This window comes from Porites lutea, chromosome 6 (genome assembly GCF_958299795.1).
Source record: "Porites lutea chromosome 6, jaPorLute2.1, whole genome shotgun sequence".
NCBI lineage: Eukaryota > Metazoa > Cnidaria > Anthozoa > Scleractinia > Poritidae > Porites > Porites lutea.
The window spans coordinates 26,011,465-26,033,004 of record NC_133206.1 but is presented as its reverse complement, the minus strand read 5'-3'; the positions used below and the strand labels follow the sequence as shown (position 1 = coordinate 26,033,004).

The following is a 21,540-nucleotide window of genomic DNA, read 5'->3' as shown; positions in this document are numbered from 1 at the left end:
GATTATTTATCGGTAAAAAAAATATTCCTCTCATACTAACTGATATTTTTCCACTATAATTTTCTTTCCATAAGAAAAGGAAAGAGGTTTGTGGCAAAACAAGGTCGACCTTAGGTCAACTTTTACTGGGCCCACAGCTGTCAAATAGTCTATTAGTAATAAGTTCATATAAGTTCAGAAAGTAAACTACATTAAGGCTATGTTCACTCTATACCGGATAGTTTTTGCGCCCGCCTGAAAACCATACCATATGGCTTCTGTTCACCTATAAAAACGGTGATTTCGGCGCGATTTCTGTAACGAAGCGTTTCTGCGCCGTGTGGAGAGGAAAAGCTACCTGGTATAGTGTGAACATAACCTAAAAATAATCACTTACAAAATTAACTGCTTAGCAAACATTTCTTGCTCTAGGTTAGGTTGCTGCAACAAGAAGTCTCAGTCTTTACAAGGTTTTAAACATATGTTGAAAATTTTAGACAACCAAATAAAACATTATCATTGGAATACATAATGTATTGTTTTTTTGTAAAGGTGACAACCATGCAAGTGAAGAATTCTTTAAATCCCTGCAACAGATCGCTAAAGAGGTAAGAATCCATGAACTGTGTATTTGCCCTCCCAATCTTAACTTCAGCTCCAGTTTATTACAAATTATTTACGAGTTTACTAACAACTTAAACATTCAGTTTTATGCTCCTGAACGTTTTAAGTAGCAGACTCGCCATGTATAACCGAATTTAGAAGACGAAATGGAAATCGAATAAAAGTGTTGCAGATCGGATGCCGGCTATAACCACAGAGCTACTTGGTCACTTCCTTCAAAGAGAAATTGGCTGACATAGGCTAACAAAGCCAACTACAAACTCTGTGATCATTTTTAACAGTTTCAGAGTCAAATAACATTTCAACCGTTGGTCATTTTATGGCTCGGTATTTTTAAGCGCAATATCTCGGCAAGGCAGCTCTGTTGACATATCACGTGATTTTTCTTCGTGTACCATACGCCTTTTCATTTGGTTCCCCACATGTTAGCAATGACGGGAAGTGGGAAGCGATGGCTGAATAGGTTACAATATTCTAAAAAAGGCAAAATGACATGAAATAAGAAAACTTTTGAATTTTAAAAGGGAGAAAACATTTTTTAAAACTTACACGCATAAATTGATGACTAATTATTTGCAAGTTTAATTTCGTCAAGTCTAAACAAAGGAGGATAATACCATCTTCTTGTCATGCGTTGTGGTCAAACTATATTATCAACGGCCGAGTCCCAGCGCGACTCATTGAAAGTGTCGCCGCCGAGGAAACACAAGAGCACAAGAGAGCTACACGAAATAATCCAGTATACTCCGCGTAAACTGTATCGATCAAACGATAGAATGTCACGAGGTAGCTACAGGTTTCCTTCTCAGGTCTATGATTTTGTTTACCGTTTAAATTCTTCATCGAGATTGTTTGACTGGATGTAAATAAAATCTGATAAACCCTTGTTACGGGGTCCGCGATGAAATAAATATTCACTAAATACTTCTCTAATGCTGGGTACGTAATTTGTGGTAAAGTATGTATTGAATTTAGAAGGTGTCAAAGAATTTGGCTGCGAGAAACTCAGTACGCGACCTTTTATACATTCATGATTAACATGATTGACCAGTAAATATCTTACTGAGCTTGCGTGCATACCAGCATGTTCGCGTCTTTCGCAGCTTCAAACACTGTTGACCTCCAACACTACTTCCGTGAAACAGTAACTAAGGTTGCAGTAATTTCCTCAGAAATTATCGGTACGCGACCTTTTATACATTCATGATTAACATGACCAGTACATATCTTACTGAGCTTGCGCGTATACTGGCATGTACGCGTTTTTTGCAGCTTCAAACACTGTTGACCTCCAACACTACTGCCGTGAAACAGTAACTAAGGTTGCAGTAATCTCCTGTCTGAATACATGAAAAAATAAATGAATGCTATTTTATTGGAAACGTGTTAAAAATATTACCAAATGCATTCCGTGCGCAACAGTAGCTTGTCTCTCATCATAATAGATAGCGCTAAAAATACTCCACGTCTAAGATGAAAATTTTCTGGGAAAATGTGGAATCGAGAGGAGTAGATTGGGTTCTTTACAATGTTCGAAGTATAATAGAATGGATTTCTGTCTCAATTCTCAATCGACTCCTCGTTTGATTACGGAAATGAATGAATAATTCGAAAACACCATGCATACAACAGATAAGCAGCAACACACGGTCAAATCTTACAGAACGTTAGGATAATTTAATCAAGAAATCATTTTGTCATTTTAATGAAAGTTGGGAGATTACGCTAACACCTACTTTACCTCCATATCTCATTCTTATAGTGGCGAAAATGTTTCCGAAACTGTAGGTAGAATTCATGTTTTCATCTCACAGACTGGAAACAATCACCCCGAAATAGGCGCAAGGTACGCTGGGAAGATGGTAATATCCTCCTTTAGTCTAAACTGAGTTTGCCAAAAATATTTTTTAGTTTAGCCACGGGTAATTTTTTTTCCTTTTTTTCTGTTTCATAAACGTTACCAAACCTTGGGTATTTACTCGTAAGCGTCTTACAGTAAACACTCGCCAATAAGAACCTACATTTTTTAACAGGCCGCGCAATTTGCGTGCACATGCGTGCATCCGCTGAACGACAATAGTGTGGGTGCATCAAATTTGATGGTGGCAATCAAAAACTCGCGTAAAAAAGCCATTTGGCTAATGCTTTGAATACTGTACTTCCCCAAAGAAAATATTCTCCATCACAAAAATCGGACGTTTACTACGTGGGTTTCCAATAGAATTTTCAACAGTAGGTTTTCTTGACCTTGAATTATGCCAGTTCAACGAGTCACGCTATTTTTTTGAAGGTATCTTCTAGTGAAAGAAATAGAGTTCTGTTGATGGAAAGTGCCCAAATTTCTCCTTGCGTCTTTGTTTGCGAAAGCGTGGAGAGTTTATTTTAGGACATTTGGGGTTGAAAATAGGGCCATTTTGAGACGCTGACCTCGAAAACTGATATTCTTACTTTTCTCGACAGTAATAGCGGCTTTCTCTAGTACAGTTTACACGAGATAGCTTATCTACGAAAAAGCTATCCATGAACAAAAAATAAAAGAAATCGATTTTTCTACTCCTGGCACTCGATGCTCTAAATTTTCTCACCGTCGCTTTTAAAAAGACGCGGATTTCTCCCCAAGGTCTGATAGCGGAGCTCCACGCGCGGCGCCCCATAGCTAAGGAAATGCGGTAATCTAACCATCCGAGAAAATTTGGTAATCACGTGACCGTACACCGAGCAAGCGATCGAGCGACCGTCCGTCCACACCACAGGCATACCAACGTAAAATAACTCAATCAACAGGCATGGTAACCCAAATGCAACTCAAGGTTTTATTTGGAAGGAAATCACATGGCTGCCCGGACTTTTAGAAAGAAAAACAACAACAAAGTCGTGTCTTTTCGGCGTTATTTTTTTATGTTTACACTAACGTGGATAACAGAGAAAGAGCTAGAGCGAGTTATTGAAAACAAAAGAGACGAATTTCGTGGGAAGAAAAACATGGAAAGTCAAAGCGGCGGTGAGAAAATGAGAAATGCTAACTGCCAGCAAGGTGAAAATGAGCGGCTGTGAAAAATAAAAGCGAACGTGAATACAGGAAACAAAATATTGGGTAAACACATACGCCGGACAATTTCTCCATAAAAATAATGTCTAACTTGGAAGTTTGACGTTTTAGTCGTAAAAACCAGCGTTGTAGTCGTGCAAGACAACGGCAAGGGAAAGACAAAAAAGCGTGCCGCACGTGCAAATTTGTTTTTTGCTACTTAGCAGAAAAAGTGTGCTGCACGTGCAATTTGTTTTTTTGCTAATTAGATCTATTAGTCTTGAAGCCATTTTCATTGTCTTCCCCGTTTAGCATTACACGATTTATTTTTGTTTGTTCACACGTATTATAAACCAGAGCTTTGCCTTTTGCCCTGGCTAAATCTATATATTATTTCGTCTCATCCATCTGACGTGTACATGTTTTTGTTCGTAGCTGGATGCGCTTTTTATTGTTGACGAAGTGCAAACCGGTTGTGGAAGTACTGGAAAATTTTGGTGAGTGCTGAAGAAGAAAAAAGCTTTTATTTAAGCCCCTAGACACGTATCAATACATTGCTTTGTAAGTTGAACCTCCATTATTCTGTTTTCTCTGTCTCTTTGACATTTGATATTCATACACAGGGCTCATGAGCACTGGGGTCTTGATGACCCTCCTGATATAGTGACCTTTTCAAAGAAAATGATGATTGGCGGCTTTTACCACAAGCCAGAAGTTCGAGTTCAGCAGGTCAGTTAGTCCGGGAGCCGGTGTTGCTGAAAAAGTTCCTTGGGAATGTCGTGATGATTTCAAGGGACCACTCTTGAAGTGTTGAAGTGGGACTTATTACGTAACATGTTAAATGTTGTCGGCACTTCTGTAACGCGTGCAGCAGCCGTATCTACGGGGCACTAAAATATTACATCTGGATACTTTGCATGAAAACGAGGCCAAAGATTTGAGTTGTTCAAAACAACTCCCGTCCATATTTCCTGTGCGACTAATATTGTTAAGATAAGAAATTTAGGTCTACAGAACTAAGGTCTCTAGGTACTCAGAATGCGGAAAATAAGTTACATGAATTTTATTATAAAATTTGTTATGATAAACTTGCCGACGATTTTGCAGCACTCGAATGTTTAAATGGTCTTAAGATAATGCCTGACACGAAATTCAAAAGCTTCATCAAGTTCGACCTTAAAGCAGTCGGCTTCGTCGAGTGAGTTTGTAAGTAGGTAAAGAGGAAGGTTGTAGGACCGAGTTAATCAGGCAAGGTTTTAGCCAGAAGGGTGTCCAGCCGTCCTATGGACGCCCATTTTTGGAATACATAAAAGGAAAATTCACTTAATCTCTTGTAATTTTATGACAAAACATGCCTTCTGGACGGCCAGTTTTCAATGTCTGGCTAAAAGCCTGTAATCAGGTGACTGTGTAACTACGGATGCCAGTCCCTGGGGCTGCAAATGCAGAGGAATGGCTGTCGACATTTTGTCCATAGAAGATGGTGCCAGTCTTTGAAAAGTTTGAACCAGTAAGCGAGATAAAGCGTCCGCTAAGCCATTGCGTGAACCGGGTACATGCTTGGCCTTAAAACACAAGCAAACGCAAGCAAATTAAAAGGAGTTGACGGACAAACGACATTAATCTTTTATCTCTGCAAGAATGCTTGTTCATGACATATAGGAGAGCCTCATTATCGGTAAAAAATAAAGTGGTTCTGCATCTCATACATGACCCCACAGGAACAGATGTAAGACTATAGGAAAAGAATTAAGATGTATTCCATCAGGAAATTGAGTAATTTTAATTTTCGTTGGACAAAAACCTTGCACCAAAATAATTTGAACAATATCGTATTCTTTTTTATATTTTTTAAGGGCTATAGATGTAATTAGCTATCTGTAATAACACCATAGAATACTTCTTATAAGAGCCCGAGAAAAGAAATGTCAAATTTCACAAAATGAAATCGTACACATGAAACTTTTAGAATTTTACCTGTGTTTTCGCAATTCTTGTGAAATTTGACATTTATTTTGTCGGGCTCCCGTGAGAAATGATCTTTGGTGTTATTACAGATAACTAATTATATCTATATTCCTTAAAAAAAGGTAAAAAAGAATGCGATATCGTTTAAATTATTCTGGTACAAGGTTTTTGTCCACTGAAAATTGAAATTACTCAATATCCTGATTGATTCCGTCTTTTCAAAGTAAAATGAAAACCCTTCAGTAAACCACGCCTTCAGCACTCGACAATTGAATGATCATAACCGCCAATCTATCTGCTCGAACTGGGGTTGGCAGTGTTTCCTTTGGCAGACAGGTTGTTTGGTGATTGGATTGATACCCCCCATGGGGCAAGAAAATTACAAGTTGAGCCAACGTAGTCACCGTTTCACTTAAAGCAATTACACTTGAAATTACAGACATGCGCCAAACCACACCCCGATTAAACTTGAAGCAAAACCCCTACGGAATGACTCCAATGACCTTTTTGCGAGGACAGGTGACGCATTTGGATATATGGTGGCCAACTATGGAGCTACGATCAATTATCCAGATGCCTGGAAAACGGATTTCTGCGTGCGTTCTTGCTCGACCCCGCTGGTCTGTACGTTAGTGAAAATTGCGAACTATCAGGTCTTTGAGGTACCCTTTCTTTGGTAACAAGACAGGATGCTTTACAGCAACGCGTAGGATGCCATCTTTGTCCAGAATTGGATGAAGGCGATGCATGGGGCTTGATCTCTTCGTCACCTTTCTTTCCCTTCCCTGTATCTCACTTCGTTGTTCCTGTTTCATAGGCCTTGACCTCCTTTAGGAAGGCGTGGCGCTGGATGTGTGCAACTCACTCCTCCAGTTTTCCCACCTGGTCCGAAAGACGTCGGGTATAGGCTTATCCCAATCAGTTGGTCTTGTAGAATTTGTTTACTTGGCAACAAAAAGGGAGCTACCAATGCCAAAGGATTGTAGACTGAACTGACGGAGGCGAGAATCCCTCTTGTCGTTAAAGGTCAAATGAACCAAAAAATTGAATTTTTTCCTTTTGTCGCTTTACCTTCACTGAACACTAAATAGAACCATCCTAAGTGAGATTTGGGTAAAGGTTTTTCTTCCCAAGCCTTTAAAGAAAGATAAAAGATCAAAATCCAAGTATTTCCGAAGACTTCACGAGAAAGTTTCTGAAATGGCTGCGCGATGGACTGGAGACTACGTGACGTCAATGTTGGTCTTCAGGGCGGAAAAACGTTCTGCGCAAGCTTCTGCGCATCTCTTATCACAGACTCAATGCGGGCTTTTCTGTTTGTTGACTGCGTTTGTGTCGTTCTGTGAGAGTTCTGACTGAGACTGAATGAAATTCACGAGGTGCGAACGTTTTCTTGTAAAGCGTTTTTATTTGTTGTTGTTGTTTTTTCGTCACTTGAAAAGTACTTTGAATTCAGAACAACCAATATTAGCGTAAAAACGGATCATTCCGTCAGTCTGAGGTGGAATAAAACGTTTTCAACATTTCCAAAGAAGTTTGTATTTTTCTGTTAACTGTGCATTCGATTTCTGAGTTGAGTTTGGTTCCTGTGCTTCGCCTTCTTTCGCCAGGCTGAATTAAAACCCGCTTGTATTCTGTTATTAGTAGTTACGGTTACTTCTTTTACACGCCCAGATGTATTTACCTTTGGAGAACCAACTTTATCCTTGTCTTCAGTCAAAGAACCGTAATGCTAACGCGTGCGAGTGAGCAAACTTGTGCGCTTAAACCTTCTCGGAAGTATAGAGGGGCAGCAAGCTTACTCGAGAAGAAAAGACTGTTATTCGGCCTTTAACTGAGGGATTGACTGAGACAACTTGAATGAAACGAAGCCATGCTTTCTCTACTTTAATCACACAAGGACTCCTGGGAAGACTCCAAAAACTACTTCAAGTAACATCTCCCCTTTTACAGTAATAAACGATCTTACTAAAAATCAGCGACATGAATTTAGAAATTATCTGACCTAGAACATGCACTTAAATGTCTTTCTGCTATGTGTTGACTTGATCCTAGGAAGTAAAACTAAAACTCAACAAAGAACTAAAGTCAATGTCAAAGTTCAGTTCATAAATCGTCTATTAAACGTAGTCTGCGAATCTTGATGGGCGAACGCTGACTCTGCCACTTCTTGTAACGAGAGTCTGAGGTTGCTGCGATTTCGTTTCTTCTTTCGCTGTAGGTTCAGGGTGGACATCTGCTGGCTTTGGCAAAGGTGCGCTCTGCTTGGTGGAGCTGCTATCGGTGATGATGGGCTGCTGATGTCCTTGACTAGGATCTTGGCGGATGAACTTCCGATTACGTCTGTATAGGTTCCGTTCTCTGTTTCGATCAGGTACGAACGTGGGCTGACTTTTGCCACACACGAGCCTTTGTCCCATGGAGCTTTGGGGTTTACTGGCTGAAGACGTATTGGTTCTCCAATTTGAAGCTCTGGCAGTAGTCTTGCGCTCTTGTCGTAAGCTGCTTTGGTCTGCTGCCTCTTACGTTTAATGTTGTCATGTACACCTTCGACAATTTCAGGTTTGAGTAACGCTTCAGCGGTTGGGATGGTGGTCTGAGTTTTTCTTGACATGAGCTTTTGAGTCGGACTTAAATTGTTAATGTCAGGTGTGTTTCGCAATTCCAACAAGGCCATTTGGAGATCTTTGTTTTCTCGCTTAGCCTTCTTAACCAGATTTTTGGCGATCTTAACGGCTGACTCTGCTTTGCCATTGCTCTGACTGTGGAATGGCGAACTGGTAGTGTGCTGGAATTCCCATTCTCGTGTGAAAGCGGCGAACTGATCGCTTGAATATTGGGGACCATTGTCTGTAATCATGTCTGCAATACCATGCCGGGCAAAGTGTGACTTGGTTGCCTTAATCACAGACTCTGTAGTTGCATCTTTCAACAAATCTAGTTCAAAGTAATCACTGTGATAGTCAACAGTCACTAGGAAGGTCTCACTTCCATAGGTGAAGAGATCCTGACCAACCTTTGACCATGGGGTATCTAGAATCTTATGCGTCATTAACGGTTCCTTCTGTTGTCTGGCTAGAAAGTCATCGCAAACTTCACAGTTTTGAACTTGTTCCTTGATTCGGCCTGCCATACTTGGCCAAAATAACACATCACGTGCTCGACGTACACAGGCATCAGGTCCTAAGTGACTGGAATGGACTCTGGCAATCATCTGAGGTCTCATGGAAATGGGAACAATGACCTTCATTGCTTTGTACAATACTCCGTCTTGCAACTTCTTTATAATTCCAGTATTCTCGAATGCAAGGTGGAACATCTTCTTTGGAGACTGGCCATCCTGTAGTAACAGTGTTCATTAGAGTCTGCAAAGTGGGGTCTGCAAGAGTGCATTGCTTAATCTGCTGATGAGTACCCTCATATAAGCGCATGTAATCAACTTGATTGATGCTGGCAATTTCTTCAAACACCTGCTGTTCTTGCTTGAGTTGGAAGATTTGGTACTCAGGTGTTCTCTTACACTGGGTGCGGTCAACTTGGAGGTAAGCTCTGCTAAGCATGTCCGCTATGTACATTTGGGAACCAGGAAGATACGTCACATTTAGATTGTACCTTTGCAGACGCAGGAGCATTCTCTGTAGCCTTTTAGGCGCTGAATGAATAGACTTCTGGAAAATGGGCACCAATGGCTTATGGTTTGTTTCTATAGTTGTAAGTTCTCTTCCGTGTAAGTACTGATTAAAACGACTGCAAGCAAAAACAATCGCCAAGCATTCCTTTTCTATTTGAGCGTACTGGCGTTCAACAGTGCTCAACGACCGTGATGCAATTGCAACCGGCTGTCCTTCTTGGAGCAGGGTTGCTCCCAAACCAGACTCTGAGGGATCACATTGGATAGTGGTTTCACTGGCCACATCATAATACTTCAACAGGGGTGTAGAGCTGATCATGCTTTTGATTGCTTGGAAAGCTTTCTCCTGTGAGCTGTCCCAAGTGAATATGACATTCTTCTCAGTTAACTTGCGTAGTGGTTCAGACACTTTTGAGAGCTGTGGTATGAATTTGGACAAATAATTAACACATCCCAGAAGACGTTGGACTGCTCTCTTATCATCTGGTCGAGGCATGCTTGCAATTGCGTCGATTTTTATGGGATCAGGCTTTAGTCCTTCTGGCGTGAACAACTGTCCCATGTAAGTTACTTGGTCTAACTTCAACCTCAACTTGTTCTTGTTAAATTTCAGATTAACACTGCGTGCACGCTTTAGCAAGTTCACTAAATTGCGATCGTGATCTGCTAAAGCTTCTTCCATAGATTCTCCGCTGCCTTAACATAAGATGTCATCTGCAATTACTTCTACTCCATTGAGGCCTGCGAGCGCTTCATTCTGGCGCCGTTGATATTCTTCTGGGGCGCTGCTGATTCCTTGTGGCATGCGAAGGTAGCGATATCTCCCAAAAGGAGTCCAGAACGTTGTAAGGAGTGAGCTTTCATTGTCAAGCTTAACTTGATGGAACCAATCTTTGGCATCTAATACTGTAAATACTTTTGCCTTTGACAGCTTTGGTAGCACCTCGTCCACTGTCGGCATTTGATACTTTGGCCCCTTAGTGGCTCTATTCAAATCACGCGGATCAATGCACACCCTCAGTTTCCCTGGCTTCTGCACAGCTACAAGACTACTGATCCATTCTGTTGGCTGAGTTTCCTTGACAATGATGCCTTGCTTTTCCATTTCATCAATCTTTTCTTTCAACTTTGATTTGAGTGGTACTGGTACACGTCGAAGAGCATGCTGCACTGGCTTAATGGCTGGATCTACTTCAATGTGATATTCTCCGGGCAGGCAACCAAGTCCTGTGAACACATCTTCATATTCCTTCAAAAGTTCCTCCATAGTGAGGGGTTCATATTGCTTGCTATTTAATGAGTGAACAGACGCTTCTGTTCCTAGGGATATCCAACCTTGGTCAACGCATGTTCTACCATCCATGACTGGCCACGGTGCATTCTCCAAGATGTCAAATTTTATCTTGCATTTAGGGCCACTGTTTTGGCTGACTGAAAATGTCTACGAACCAAGTGGATTGACAACACTACTGTCATAAAGCCTTATCTTGCCTCCAGGTGGATCCAACTGAACTTCGCCAAGTTGCAAAATATTCAACAAATCTGTATAGGACATTGCACTGCAAGTCGCTCCAGTATCCAGCTGAGTTGTAACTGTAGGGCTGTACTCTGTGTGAAAGGTGAAGGGTACCATAAAGGAAGATCTGGTTTCATTACTACTGACAACTCCAACACGCTCTACAATAAAAACAGAATCATCTGATTCATCACTATCCTCTGCAAATCTCTGATGCGCTCCACTTGTTTGATGAACTTTCTTGTCTGGTTTACTTGGGGACTGCCTCTTTACATGACACTTCACGGCAAAGTGGCCTTGTTTACCACATGTGTGACAGGTTTTACCAGACGCAGGACATTTGGCTCTATCATATAAATGTTCGGTGCCACAAAACTTGCATAGACCAGATGGTTTTTCTTTGCCAGACTTGTTACGACCTCTCAAGTTTCCATTGCTACTATCACTATCACTTCTGACACTTCACTTCTACTATCACTATCACTTCTGACACCATGTTATTCGGCCTTTATCTGAGGAATTGACTGAGACAACTTGAATGAAACGAAGCCATGCTTTCTCTACTTTAATCACACAAGGACTCCTGGGAAGACTCCAAAAACGACTTCATGTAACCAAGACTACTTCGATCATTTATCTATTGCTCAAGTAATAAAAGTCAGAGTTTTTTCCTTTTTCATTTTTAATTACACAGTTTTTTCTTTCTGTACGCATATTTTCCTTTTCACTCGCTGTCAAGTAGCTGAGAACGACAACTGCCAGCACTGGCTTCAAAACAATTGACTCTTTGCTCGTAAACAATTGTTGGGGCTGGATTTGACTGAAGCGAGCAAGTCAAACCCTCATGTGCAGTTTTCTGTATTTTCTATTGATTCAGTTTGCTGAGTTTAATTTGCTTGAATGAAGACCCTCACATAGACCAGTTAGACTTAGTAAAAGTTGCTAACTGGTGAATCATGGCTTGGCTGCGAACCTTGAAAATGATCTTTTGCTTTTAAGATCTTTAGGTAGGTTGTTTTCGTATAGAAAATTCACTTATTCATTGTTAGCAGGTATAAGAGCCTTGAGCCTTATGTCTTTTTAATGAAAATTTGTTGTTTTGCAATCTTATTGAAGCTCTTTTTAGTTCACTTAAGCTTAGTTTTATCCGTGATGGAATTGTTCTTTGCTTGTCGCATCTCTTGCCAGCTTAAAGTGGCGTCTATGGTCCTTAAAGTGACCTCAGTCGGTGATTAAATCATATACATAACTGGAAAGAAGTTTTTGCAATAATGTAACTTTAACTTTGTTTGAAGGAAATCTTACTTACGCGTAGGTTTTTGACAGGTGTTATGCATGTTCAACTTGACAACACAAAGAAAAATTTTTTCTGCGCGAAACGGTCAAGTTGAAAAAACTATAGTTGCTTTGAAACCGATTTGGGCGAAGATTTTACTGGATAAAGATTAACTCTTTTTCTGCCCACATATCACAGCAAAACTTCTACACCGAGGATTTTGTTTATATTTTAGTGAACTGCGAAGCTACAAGTGTCCGATCAAGCATGGGTTTTGAAATACCAGCTCGAGTGCGACCAAGTTCAGTGACTTCAAAAACATTGTGGACAAGCTTGAATTTCTTTGGGCAATTCACTGTAAAAAGATATTTTGTTTTTGTGTCCTTAGTGGAGCTTCGGACCTTATATATCCGGGAACTTCCAACTTCCTTATATGAACACATTTTGTGAGTGCATCTTGAAAAAAATCGAACCTACGCACGCACATTTCCAGTACATCGCAAGGAAATTAGTGTCGTTAAAGTCCGATCCGTTTTACTATGATGTATTCTTCGAGAAAATGAAATAGTAAGAAGATTATAACAACAGCTTGCAACTTTTGAAGGCAAATTGCTTGTTCTTTCCAGGTTTATGGCAGCACAAACCACCATAATTTCTGCGCCAAGTCGACTCGAAAAACATTGTTTTAAATTTCCCGCCTTTTTACCTGATCAACATTGACGTCACAAGCTGTTTTTGCCGACAATGTTTCCGACCGCTCTACGAAGATAAGGGCCAAATAATAGCAACTTTTAATGGCGAACATCTCGGAGATGTTTGCTTTAATTGAGCTGAAACTTCATAGTATGATTATTTGTTTCATATTAAACACATTTCACTAGAATGGAACTAAAATAAAAAATGTCGAAATTTTGATTCATTTGACCTTTAAGGGCCGGTCCTTAAGTTCCACACGGAACTGGAGTTCGTCTGATTGAACTGCCAACATATATATGTCATACCATGGGTCAAGTGGTCGCCTATAAGAGGTCACAGTCGCTTAGGTCATTTACAAGAGGTTCGAATAGCGGGGCTTTGACTGGAAAAAGTTTGGTATATTGGGCGCTTACGAGAGGTGCTCGCACATGAAGTACGACTGTACGTAATTTGTTACACTTATTAACTTTTGACTTCAGGTGGTGTGACCGCGCTAATCCCTACTAATAAAAACTAAGACTATACTGCATGGCATCTCAGACTATTTAAACTGGTGATAAGTTATTCCAACATACCTCCAAACAACCAATTTTCAGTCTATGGAAGGTTCAGCCTCGTTTTCATGCAAAGCATCCGTGTTAAAGAAACGGTCCAGATAAGTACGATAGCAACAACGGCAACGAACATGTTGGAATGCAAAAAAGGTGCTAACTTTTCTACTGTCTGTACTTACTTCTGATTGGCTTAAACAGCAAAAGTTAACAAAACTTCATAAAGCGGTACATATATTCATCCTTACTTTCCAACCATCTTCCATATAACAGAATCTGGTCTCAGTTTGAATAACAAAGAAATCCTATGTTGGGAACATGTAAAATTGTAAACTTTTCTTGGTTATTGTTTTCAACTCTTGTAATTGGTCAAAATCTTTTAACACAAAAAAACATCCGTTCAAAGTGGAGTGTAATTGCATTTTATTGCGTAAACGGCCTTCATGTAGGTTTATGCATTCTCTGTGTAAAAATGAGAACATTCCTATGTGGGGAAAGCACCGTTGCCGCATAACAAAAGAAATTGGTATCCACCTTACCCGGATCATTACTTAAAAAACCCTCTGCATGCAACACAGAAGGTAAGCATATTTAGTTTTAGGGATGAATTATTTTAAATGAATAATAAAACAATTATTTAATTTGGCTTTTGTGTGATCTGGACTCTTCCTCGATCTACATTCTTAGGTGTCCATTTTGTATCGTAGTTTTGTTTGAACGGCCTACATGCTAATCAGTCTCCGCCTTTTTACAGCCTTCGCGTATTTTTAACACCTGGATGGGTGACCAAAGTAAGCTTGTCCTTCTAAAAGCGGTTGTTGAAGTAATCCAAGAAGAGGGTCTGCTTCAAAGAGTTCAGGAGAGTGGACGAGTACTGTTGAGTGGTTTGGAAAATATTCAGGTAATCTTAATTGCTATTTTTTTTTCTTGAGTAAACACTGTTCCGTAATCTACTCAGTCGTGAAGCTAAGCATGTTTCGAGTTTAATGCAAACAAGCTGGAATAGTAGATTTTACTTATTAGGGGCTTGTAACCCGGCATTAATCTGGGCCCAGTTGTTCGAAGGCCAATGTTTGCCATGTCGATTAAATTAGTTCATGGGATGAGAAATTCATATAGGAAAAAATCTTATATTGGATAGTTAAGAGAGAGTATCCATAAAAGCGGTTCGGCCGATCTCGCTCAAAAAGTAGATGCTTATTTCCTGTATACTGAAAAACGTTCATGTCCTATTACTAAAACCACAATCCGCTTGATCGGATCTTTTAAATTTATCGAGTTATGAGAGATTTTCTGATCACCTTAGCGAACACTCGTGGCGACCCATATCGATGCTCAGATTTAAGGAAACATTGGAGTTGGATTCAACGAAAAATGTCAGGTCCTTTATAAAACAAACACCAAAACCGGTTGAACTGAGTCCTTTTGAGCTACCAGAGCGACCTTTATAAAAGGTTAAGCGCGAAAGAAGAGCATACTGACAATTAACGAACCCCATATTGTACTGTTTGATCATCCACACGAAAACAGGTCAAATTCAAACTTTTTTTCTGTAAAAGTACAGCGAGCTATTTCAATTAAAGTGGCTCATTTGGAAAGAATTAAACACATATAATGTCCCTACAGAAGAAAACTTTGCGGTATCTCGCTACTGAAATAATTATAGCTTTGTGAAATTGCAAATTTTTCAAAATATCTAAGGTTTTACCTCCACTTTGACAGACCCGTCGGAATAAATTTTTTCAGCACCATCGGTTGCAAACAAACCTGAAACAACAAAAAAGACAGCAAAAACTATACGCGTCATTTACGATGATCTTTATCGAATTTCGCTCTTCCATTCCAGAATATGAGGTTAAATATGAGGTTACTTCCTTTCAAAACCATGGATGTTTAACGGCTAGTTATGAACTAACGGGATTTTCTTTGAGTTTCCTGAGGAATCGTAGCAAATTAGTTTATCCAGACTATTTTCCAGCTACGAATTTAAAATTTGTCAAAACCATCCGTGGTATCTGATGTTTACTTCTTCACGACAACCGCTAATCAGACTATAGTGGTGGAGGCTCACGTGGGCGTTGCCGGAGGGGGTGGGCAGCAGTTGCCAAAAATGATAATTTCGATTTTTAAAGGTAAGCGTTTTGTGAAAAAGGTTCTGATAAAATATTATAGATTTTGCTCTAATATCTATATTTTAAACTCTTTTTTAGCAAAGCGTTGTGTTTTGTCACAGGAGGGAATACCACAATCTAAGTAAACAGAACGAATCTTTTAATTTATATAAGCAATTTTGGGGTTATTTTATTTTGTGAGATTCCCGCTAATTTTTTGCAATTCTTGCAAAAAGACCACCTTGTTTGTTTTTCTCAATTGCAAATACACAATCGACACTAATTGGCGTTAGTACGTCGTTGTACATTTGAAGAGCTTCTGGCGTCTACGGATTCGTCCTTTTAAAAAGCACAGAGGATGAAAAATGTGGTCCTTCGCGCGGCGCAGGTGGTGCAGTTTGGTTGAAGGATTGTAATGACGGAATTTTAAATTATGTGATAAGCTGTCATTTTTCCAAAGAAGAGCTTGAAGAATACGAGCTGAGGGACTTTGGATTAATTATCAGGAGAGAAGCTGAAAAAATTAGTTTAAGATCAGAAATTATCATGTGTGCCCCCGTTCCCAAAGCAGAATTAGTTCAGCACCCCCTCTTGATCTCTTGATAATTTTTACTATCCCCCCCCACACACACACACACCACCAAAGTGTTCAAGTTAAGAAGCTCGCAGCTTGTGAAAACAGAACAAATTGAAGAAAAAAAAATTTAAAAAAAAAGAAAGTGAAGTTGAATTTGGCCTTGTAATGGATACTAGCTAAGGATTATGGAAAATTTACGACACAAGTCAATTCTTTTGCAAGGACGAAATAATTTGGTAAGGGACTGGTCACTGTTTGTGTTGAGGCGGGGGGAAATATATTGAAAAGATCAAAATATCTGTAAGGCCCCCCCTGCAGATCATGTAAATATCAAGTGACCTCCCTTCTCTATTCAATATTTACGTGATGTCCCCCCCGCAACCTCAGAATCTCCTCGTATATGCTCTACGAAGTAATTATTAAAATGCAAGTAACATGCTAACCATGAGATGATTTGTTAAATATAGGAAAAGTGATAGATTTTTAGAAATCGTACCTTCATGGTGAACACAAATGTATATACGTAATAAGCATGCAAAATATAGTTCTTTTCAAATGATTTTCCTGTATGCAGTTCTAAAAGGACTACTTTTCTTTTGTTTTTTCATGTTATTCTTGGGCTATTGAAGTGACAAGCATTTTGTTAAAAGAAGATTCAGTCAAACCGCTAAAGCAGATAGGTCTGGATTCCTAAATTAGCTAAAATTTGAAATAACAATGAACTTTAGAGTGCAAACAGAACTTCCGTCAAATACAGATGAACAAGTTGTACAAAATAGTGGTGCTTAACAAAAAGTAATAGGATAAGCATAAAATTGTGCAATTTAGCATTACTGTTTCACACATTTTGTTTGTACTCTACTATTTAACTGCTTTACCCAACTTGGCCAATGGACCCCTCTTAAAATTAATATACCTCGCAATCAAACCACAGATCACCCCAAACTTCTTTATAAAAAAGTTTAGCCCCCCTTCAAGCCAATCTGAAATAGCCTTGACCCTTCTTTTTTTTCCCTCCCATCCTCTACATTAATAATGACGGGCCCCTAACATGTCTAAAATGAGATGATATATATTTTTTTATATAAACTTCACATTTTCTAAGATTATTGAGCAATTGACAGTACATTTCCTGTTTTACAATGCATGAGGAATTATTTTACAATTTAATGCAAAGGCACATGACATAAAATGAAAGTTAGGGCCCCCCTGTAATGAGAGTAATTTTAATTTGAGTCCCGCTATCTTGGTATTATTTTTAATAGATAATCCCCCTCGTCTGTTTTCTTTAGCTCCCCTCCTGACAATTGTTACACGGGTGAGGACAAAACATGGACCAGGGGTCCATGGACCAATTTTATGGACCGGGTCCATGGACCCCCTGTCATGAACCGGGTCCATGGACAGTTTTTTTAATAATGAGAAATGAACAAAAACAGAAATAGTGCAAAAGTAAGGTTAAAAAACAACAACAACAACAACAAACAATGCTCGATTGATCAGTAATGTTTAATTGTGCTTACATAGTGTAAAAAAAAAGGGGGGGTCGGTACCTCATGCCAAAATGCTGCTTGTTCCAATGAATTGTTTTCTCTGATGGGTAGATTATGCTTCGGAGGAAAACCTTTTGACTGAGCAAATGTGAATTTTTGCCGCTTATTTCATACCGAGAGGTGGTGACACACATTGATTTTCTACCTCTTTTAAAATGTAAAGCTGTTCATTGCGGCTGATCAAAAGGGTTTTAGGTTGTTTAATTTCTCCAAAGTGCATCCTGGATCTGAATAATTATAAGCCACTTTCTTTTTGTCCATGAATGTCACTTTTTCCTGCAATGTTTTGTCACGCTGGGCCCAGCTCCTTAGCGCTTTTAGCAGGACGATTATAAATTCTCACGGATAGTGATTTACAGATCCGGCCAGATCTTGAAGAAGAAGAAGTGGCAGGGATTGTAGCTTAAACTGAAGCTACATCAACTATGGAGAATTGCGATGTGACTCAGTCATGATTGCTCTAAAAGCAATGAATTCTTAACTCCAGCTTGTTTTTCTAAGGGTGATGCGAGTCTTTGTACTGAAGCGCGTACTTCCTCTCTTGGTGATAACTTTTGAATCAGCTTAATTTAACAGTCTTGCGACTGCACATGTGTAAGCAGAGTGTATGTCATGTAAGCACAACTAAATATTTGTGATCAATCGTGAGCATTGGTCGACATGGTCTCGTCAAATCTTTTTTTGGCACTATTTCTGTTTTTGAGTGTCCATGGACCTGGTGCAAAACCTTCTTATGAAAATAAAAAAAAACTGTCCATGGACCTGGTCCATGACAGGGGGTCCATGGACCCGGTCCATGAAAGTGGTCCATGGACCCGGTCCAAAGAGGGGGTCCATGGACTCCTGGTCCATGTTTTATCTTCACCCTTTTTACACAGTCCCTTCTGCTTGCAAGGGCTGGCCTGTTCAATTTGCCCCGAGAAAAAGTAGAGAAAATGTGGATTTGTAACAGGTATCGCCACTTTCTTGGAATTTTGTGAGACGTCCACCTTACCCCACAATGCCTGTCAGCGGTTGCCATGCGATGAGATTCTTTCGGATTCTTCACCACTAATCGAGCTTTTGTTTTGTGCACGTCGCCGATACTTTGCAGTAGGACTTAAATGGTAGGCAGGACACAAAGTATTGTATTTCGTCTTTCGTCTATGACCGAAATTGATCGACGCCAGCGGATGTTTTTCTTGTTGTGAAGTCATCAAGGAGAAATAACGTGAAAAGTGAGACTAAAGTCTGTAGGAAATATAAATGTAATATGCGTGCAGGGTAACTCAAAGTTAAATCTTTCAAAGACATTTTTTAGCCTTTGAGGCTTCTACATCGCTTTTACCATGTTACTTTTTGTTTTAAGTTTGTTAGTAACCGACATTGTTGCAAAGTTTTTATTTTGATGGGTCTGACAAAATGGAGGTATAGATTTGGGTATTTCAAAAATTTGACAAGTTCACAAAGCTTTAATTGTTTCAGTAGCGTGATACCGCAAAGTTTTCTTCTGTACTGACATTATATATGTTGCGTTCTTTCCAAATGAGCCACTTTAATTGAAATAGCTCGCTGTACTTTTACAGAAATAAAGTTAGTATTTGACCTGTTTTCGTGTGGATGATCAAACGGTACAATATGGGGTACGTTAAATTGTCAGTATGGCCTTCTCTCGCACTTAACCTTTGTAAAAGTCGCTCTGGTAGCTCAAAAGGACTCAGTTCAGGTGGTGTGCGCAATACGATTGCGATGCAATCGTAAGTTATATTCTTTATTTTTCAATAGATACAGTTCTTTCCTTAGATCGTTTTTCTCGATTTCATAAGCAAATGTTTGTTTAGATTTTTTCTGTGAAGAAAAACAAATCAATATTCTTCATTTCAATCTAAAACGTGGAGCCCGAAGATTCTTCCTGTAAGAGCATGAAATTTGAACCCGCTTTTTTAATTTTAAGAGGCTATTATTTCCATTATATTGCCCGTCGAAAGTAGAAGATAGTTGTAAGTGTTTCTACAAACCTTGTTCTACGCTAATTTTTTATCGCTCCCCAACGCGCCCCGCGTTTTGTGATACTTCTTCCGAATTGAAACCGCCATGTTTTCATGGGAAAATGTAGCCTCGCGAAGACCAATGTGACATGTTACTGGAAGTGTTACTGTTGTAATCGAAATTGGTATATAAATAGGCTGATGGGTACTCTGATGTAGGAATGTCTGTTTTTGTAATAGGACTAAAAAAAGCATAATAAAATTGCAGTCATACATGTGATTCCCTTTATAGGTATAAAATCAGTAGGATAAGAATTACAGGTATTACATTAAATGATAAGTTTTATTATACAGTTAAGCCCTGTGCATTTCGAAACCAACCATCCTTTATGAAAAATGGTTTTTGGGAGAATTGCAAGAATAGTGCAGTATAGAAGAAGAGTTTCATAACATCCACCAAGCTTGCACTTTACCTTTATTCAGAGAAATATGCACATCACTCTTGAGAAAAGAAAATCATAATCTACTTCCAAGATTTGTGTGTGTTGTTGTGTGGATGTTATGACTTTGTCAGTTTCTTGCCTAGTCCCTGTTTTATTCAGTGGTGATTAGCCTCTGTAGCAGGCATTTAAAAGGTAAGGGAAAGGGGTTTTGGGCACGAGAAATGCGAAGAGTGCACGAGGAAGGAGGGAGTGATTTCAACATTCACCTGGTTGATGTTTATAATTCAAAAAACAATTAGTCGCCTGTATGGCAGGCATTTCTCTCCCTCCTGCCCTCACATTTTTCTTGCACCAAGACCCACTTTCCCTTTTATTTGAAATGCCTGCCACACAGGCTAACTGATGTCATTCAATCTGTTTACCCGTTTACAAAACATTAATATATATCGAGCAATTTGCATATTTTGGTGGCTTTAGTTAAAATATAAATTGCTTGATCATTGAATGTACTTTTGATATTGGAAAACCAAGGCTGAAAAAATGGTGACAGGGAAAGGAAATAGAAAAAGTGGAACAATGGGGCAGTAAAATCGTGAGAGTAAGAACTTGAATTAACTAAGTAAGCCTAAACAGATTCTTATATAAATAGTAGTTAGCACAAGTTTAGGCTATGTAGGTTTTTAAATGGGTTCATATTTTCTGAAGAAAAAATGTAGCTAAGAGTATTTGTTTCACCTTATTCCTCATATAAAGTCTGCATACCAAATTAGAAGTTATGTGAGAATGGACATAAAAGAGGAATGTATTTAAATTTAAACATTGGCATTTACATTGCAGTTGGAGTGATAAGACAGCTTTGTCTCCAAAGAAGATTCTAAATGTTGATTTATCTCTGCTCAAGTGTACAGAATTTTTTCATAGATTTCAAAAATAGGAACCTGTTTCAAATTTTAGGCTAAACAGGTTTTTATATAGAGGTGGCTCATCTGGCACATTTTAGCCTAACAGGTTCTTAAGAGCCATTTTCTGAGAAAATCGAGAATCGAAAGACACTCGTCAAAAAATCGAATTTTTTATTCTTTTGCCAAAACATCCTGTTTAGTGGCCTAATTTAAGGCAAAATAGTTTGGGGTTCAAACGATTCGCTGAAACTTCAGCGAATTATTATTTCGTTCTTACTCTTTAAAATCCTAAAAGAAAATTAAAGAAAGAATGTTTTAAATTTTTATAATCGACAAGTCTAAAGAGGTCGTATTTGTGACGTTGGACACACTAGAAAATGAAGGCTAACTTTGACTATTATAAAAGGTATAATATAAAATGGTAGCATGGCTATTGTACTAAATTACTGGAAAGCGGTGGGAGCTATTGAATAAGGAAAATTCATGCAAATTAGACGGCTTCCGGACGGTTGCCAAAACAAAACAAAAGTTTTACATGAAAGGATTACTCACCACCGCTAGTAACACGTTTTTACAGCAAGGAAGGTTATTTCCAACTTCAGCTGCGTCGTTTTGAGTCACAAAACCCATACTTTTAGGCCAAACGACAAACGTACGTTTGTTCAGCAACTGCATCCGAGCAATCCGGCCGTGGATCGAGATAAAGTCACAACACGTC

At 39.2% G+C, this 21,540-nt stretch overlaps 1 protein-coding gene across 1 annotated transcript in view; it reads left to right on the top strand.

The window, feature by feature from the left end:
• LOC140940462 (4-aminobutyrate aminotransferase, mitochondrial-like) overlaps positions 1-21,540 on the top strand; it is a 103,821-nt gene that overhangs the window by 69,258 nt on the left and 13,023 nt on the right. Inside the window, exons 12-15 of the mRNA XM_073389438.1 lie at positions 532-587; positions 4,067-4,128; positions 4,255-4,360; positions 14,024-14,170. Coding sequence (XP_073245539.1) covers positions 532-587; positions 4,067-4,128; positions 4,255-4,360; positions 14,024-14,170 — 371 coding nt within the window. The remainder of the gene's footprint in view (positions 1-531; positions 588-4,066; positions 4,129-4,254; positions 4,361-14,023; positions 14,171-21,540) is intronic.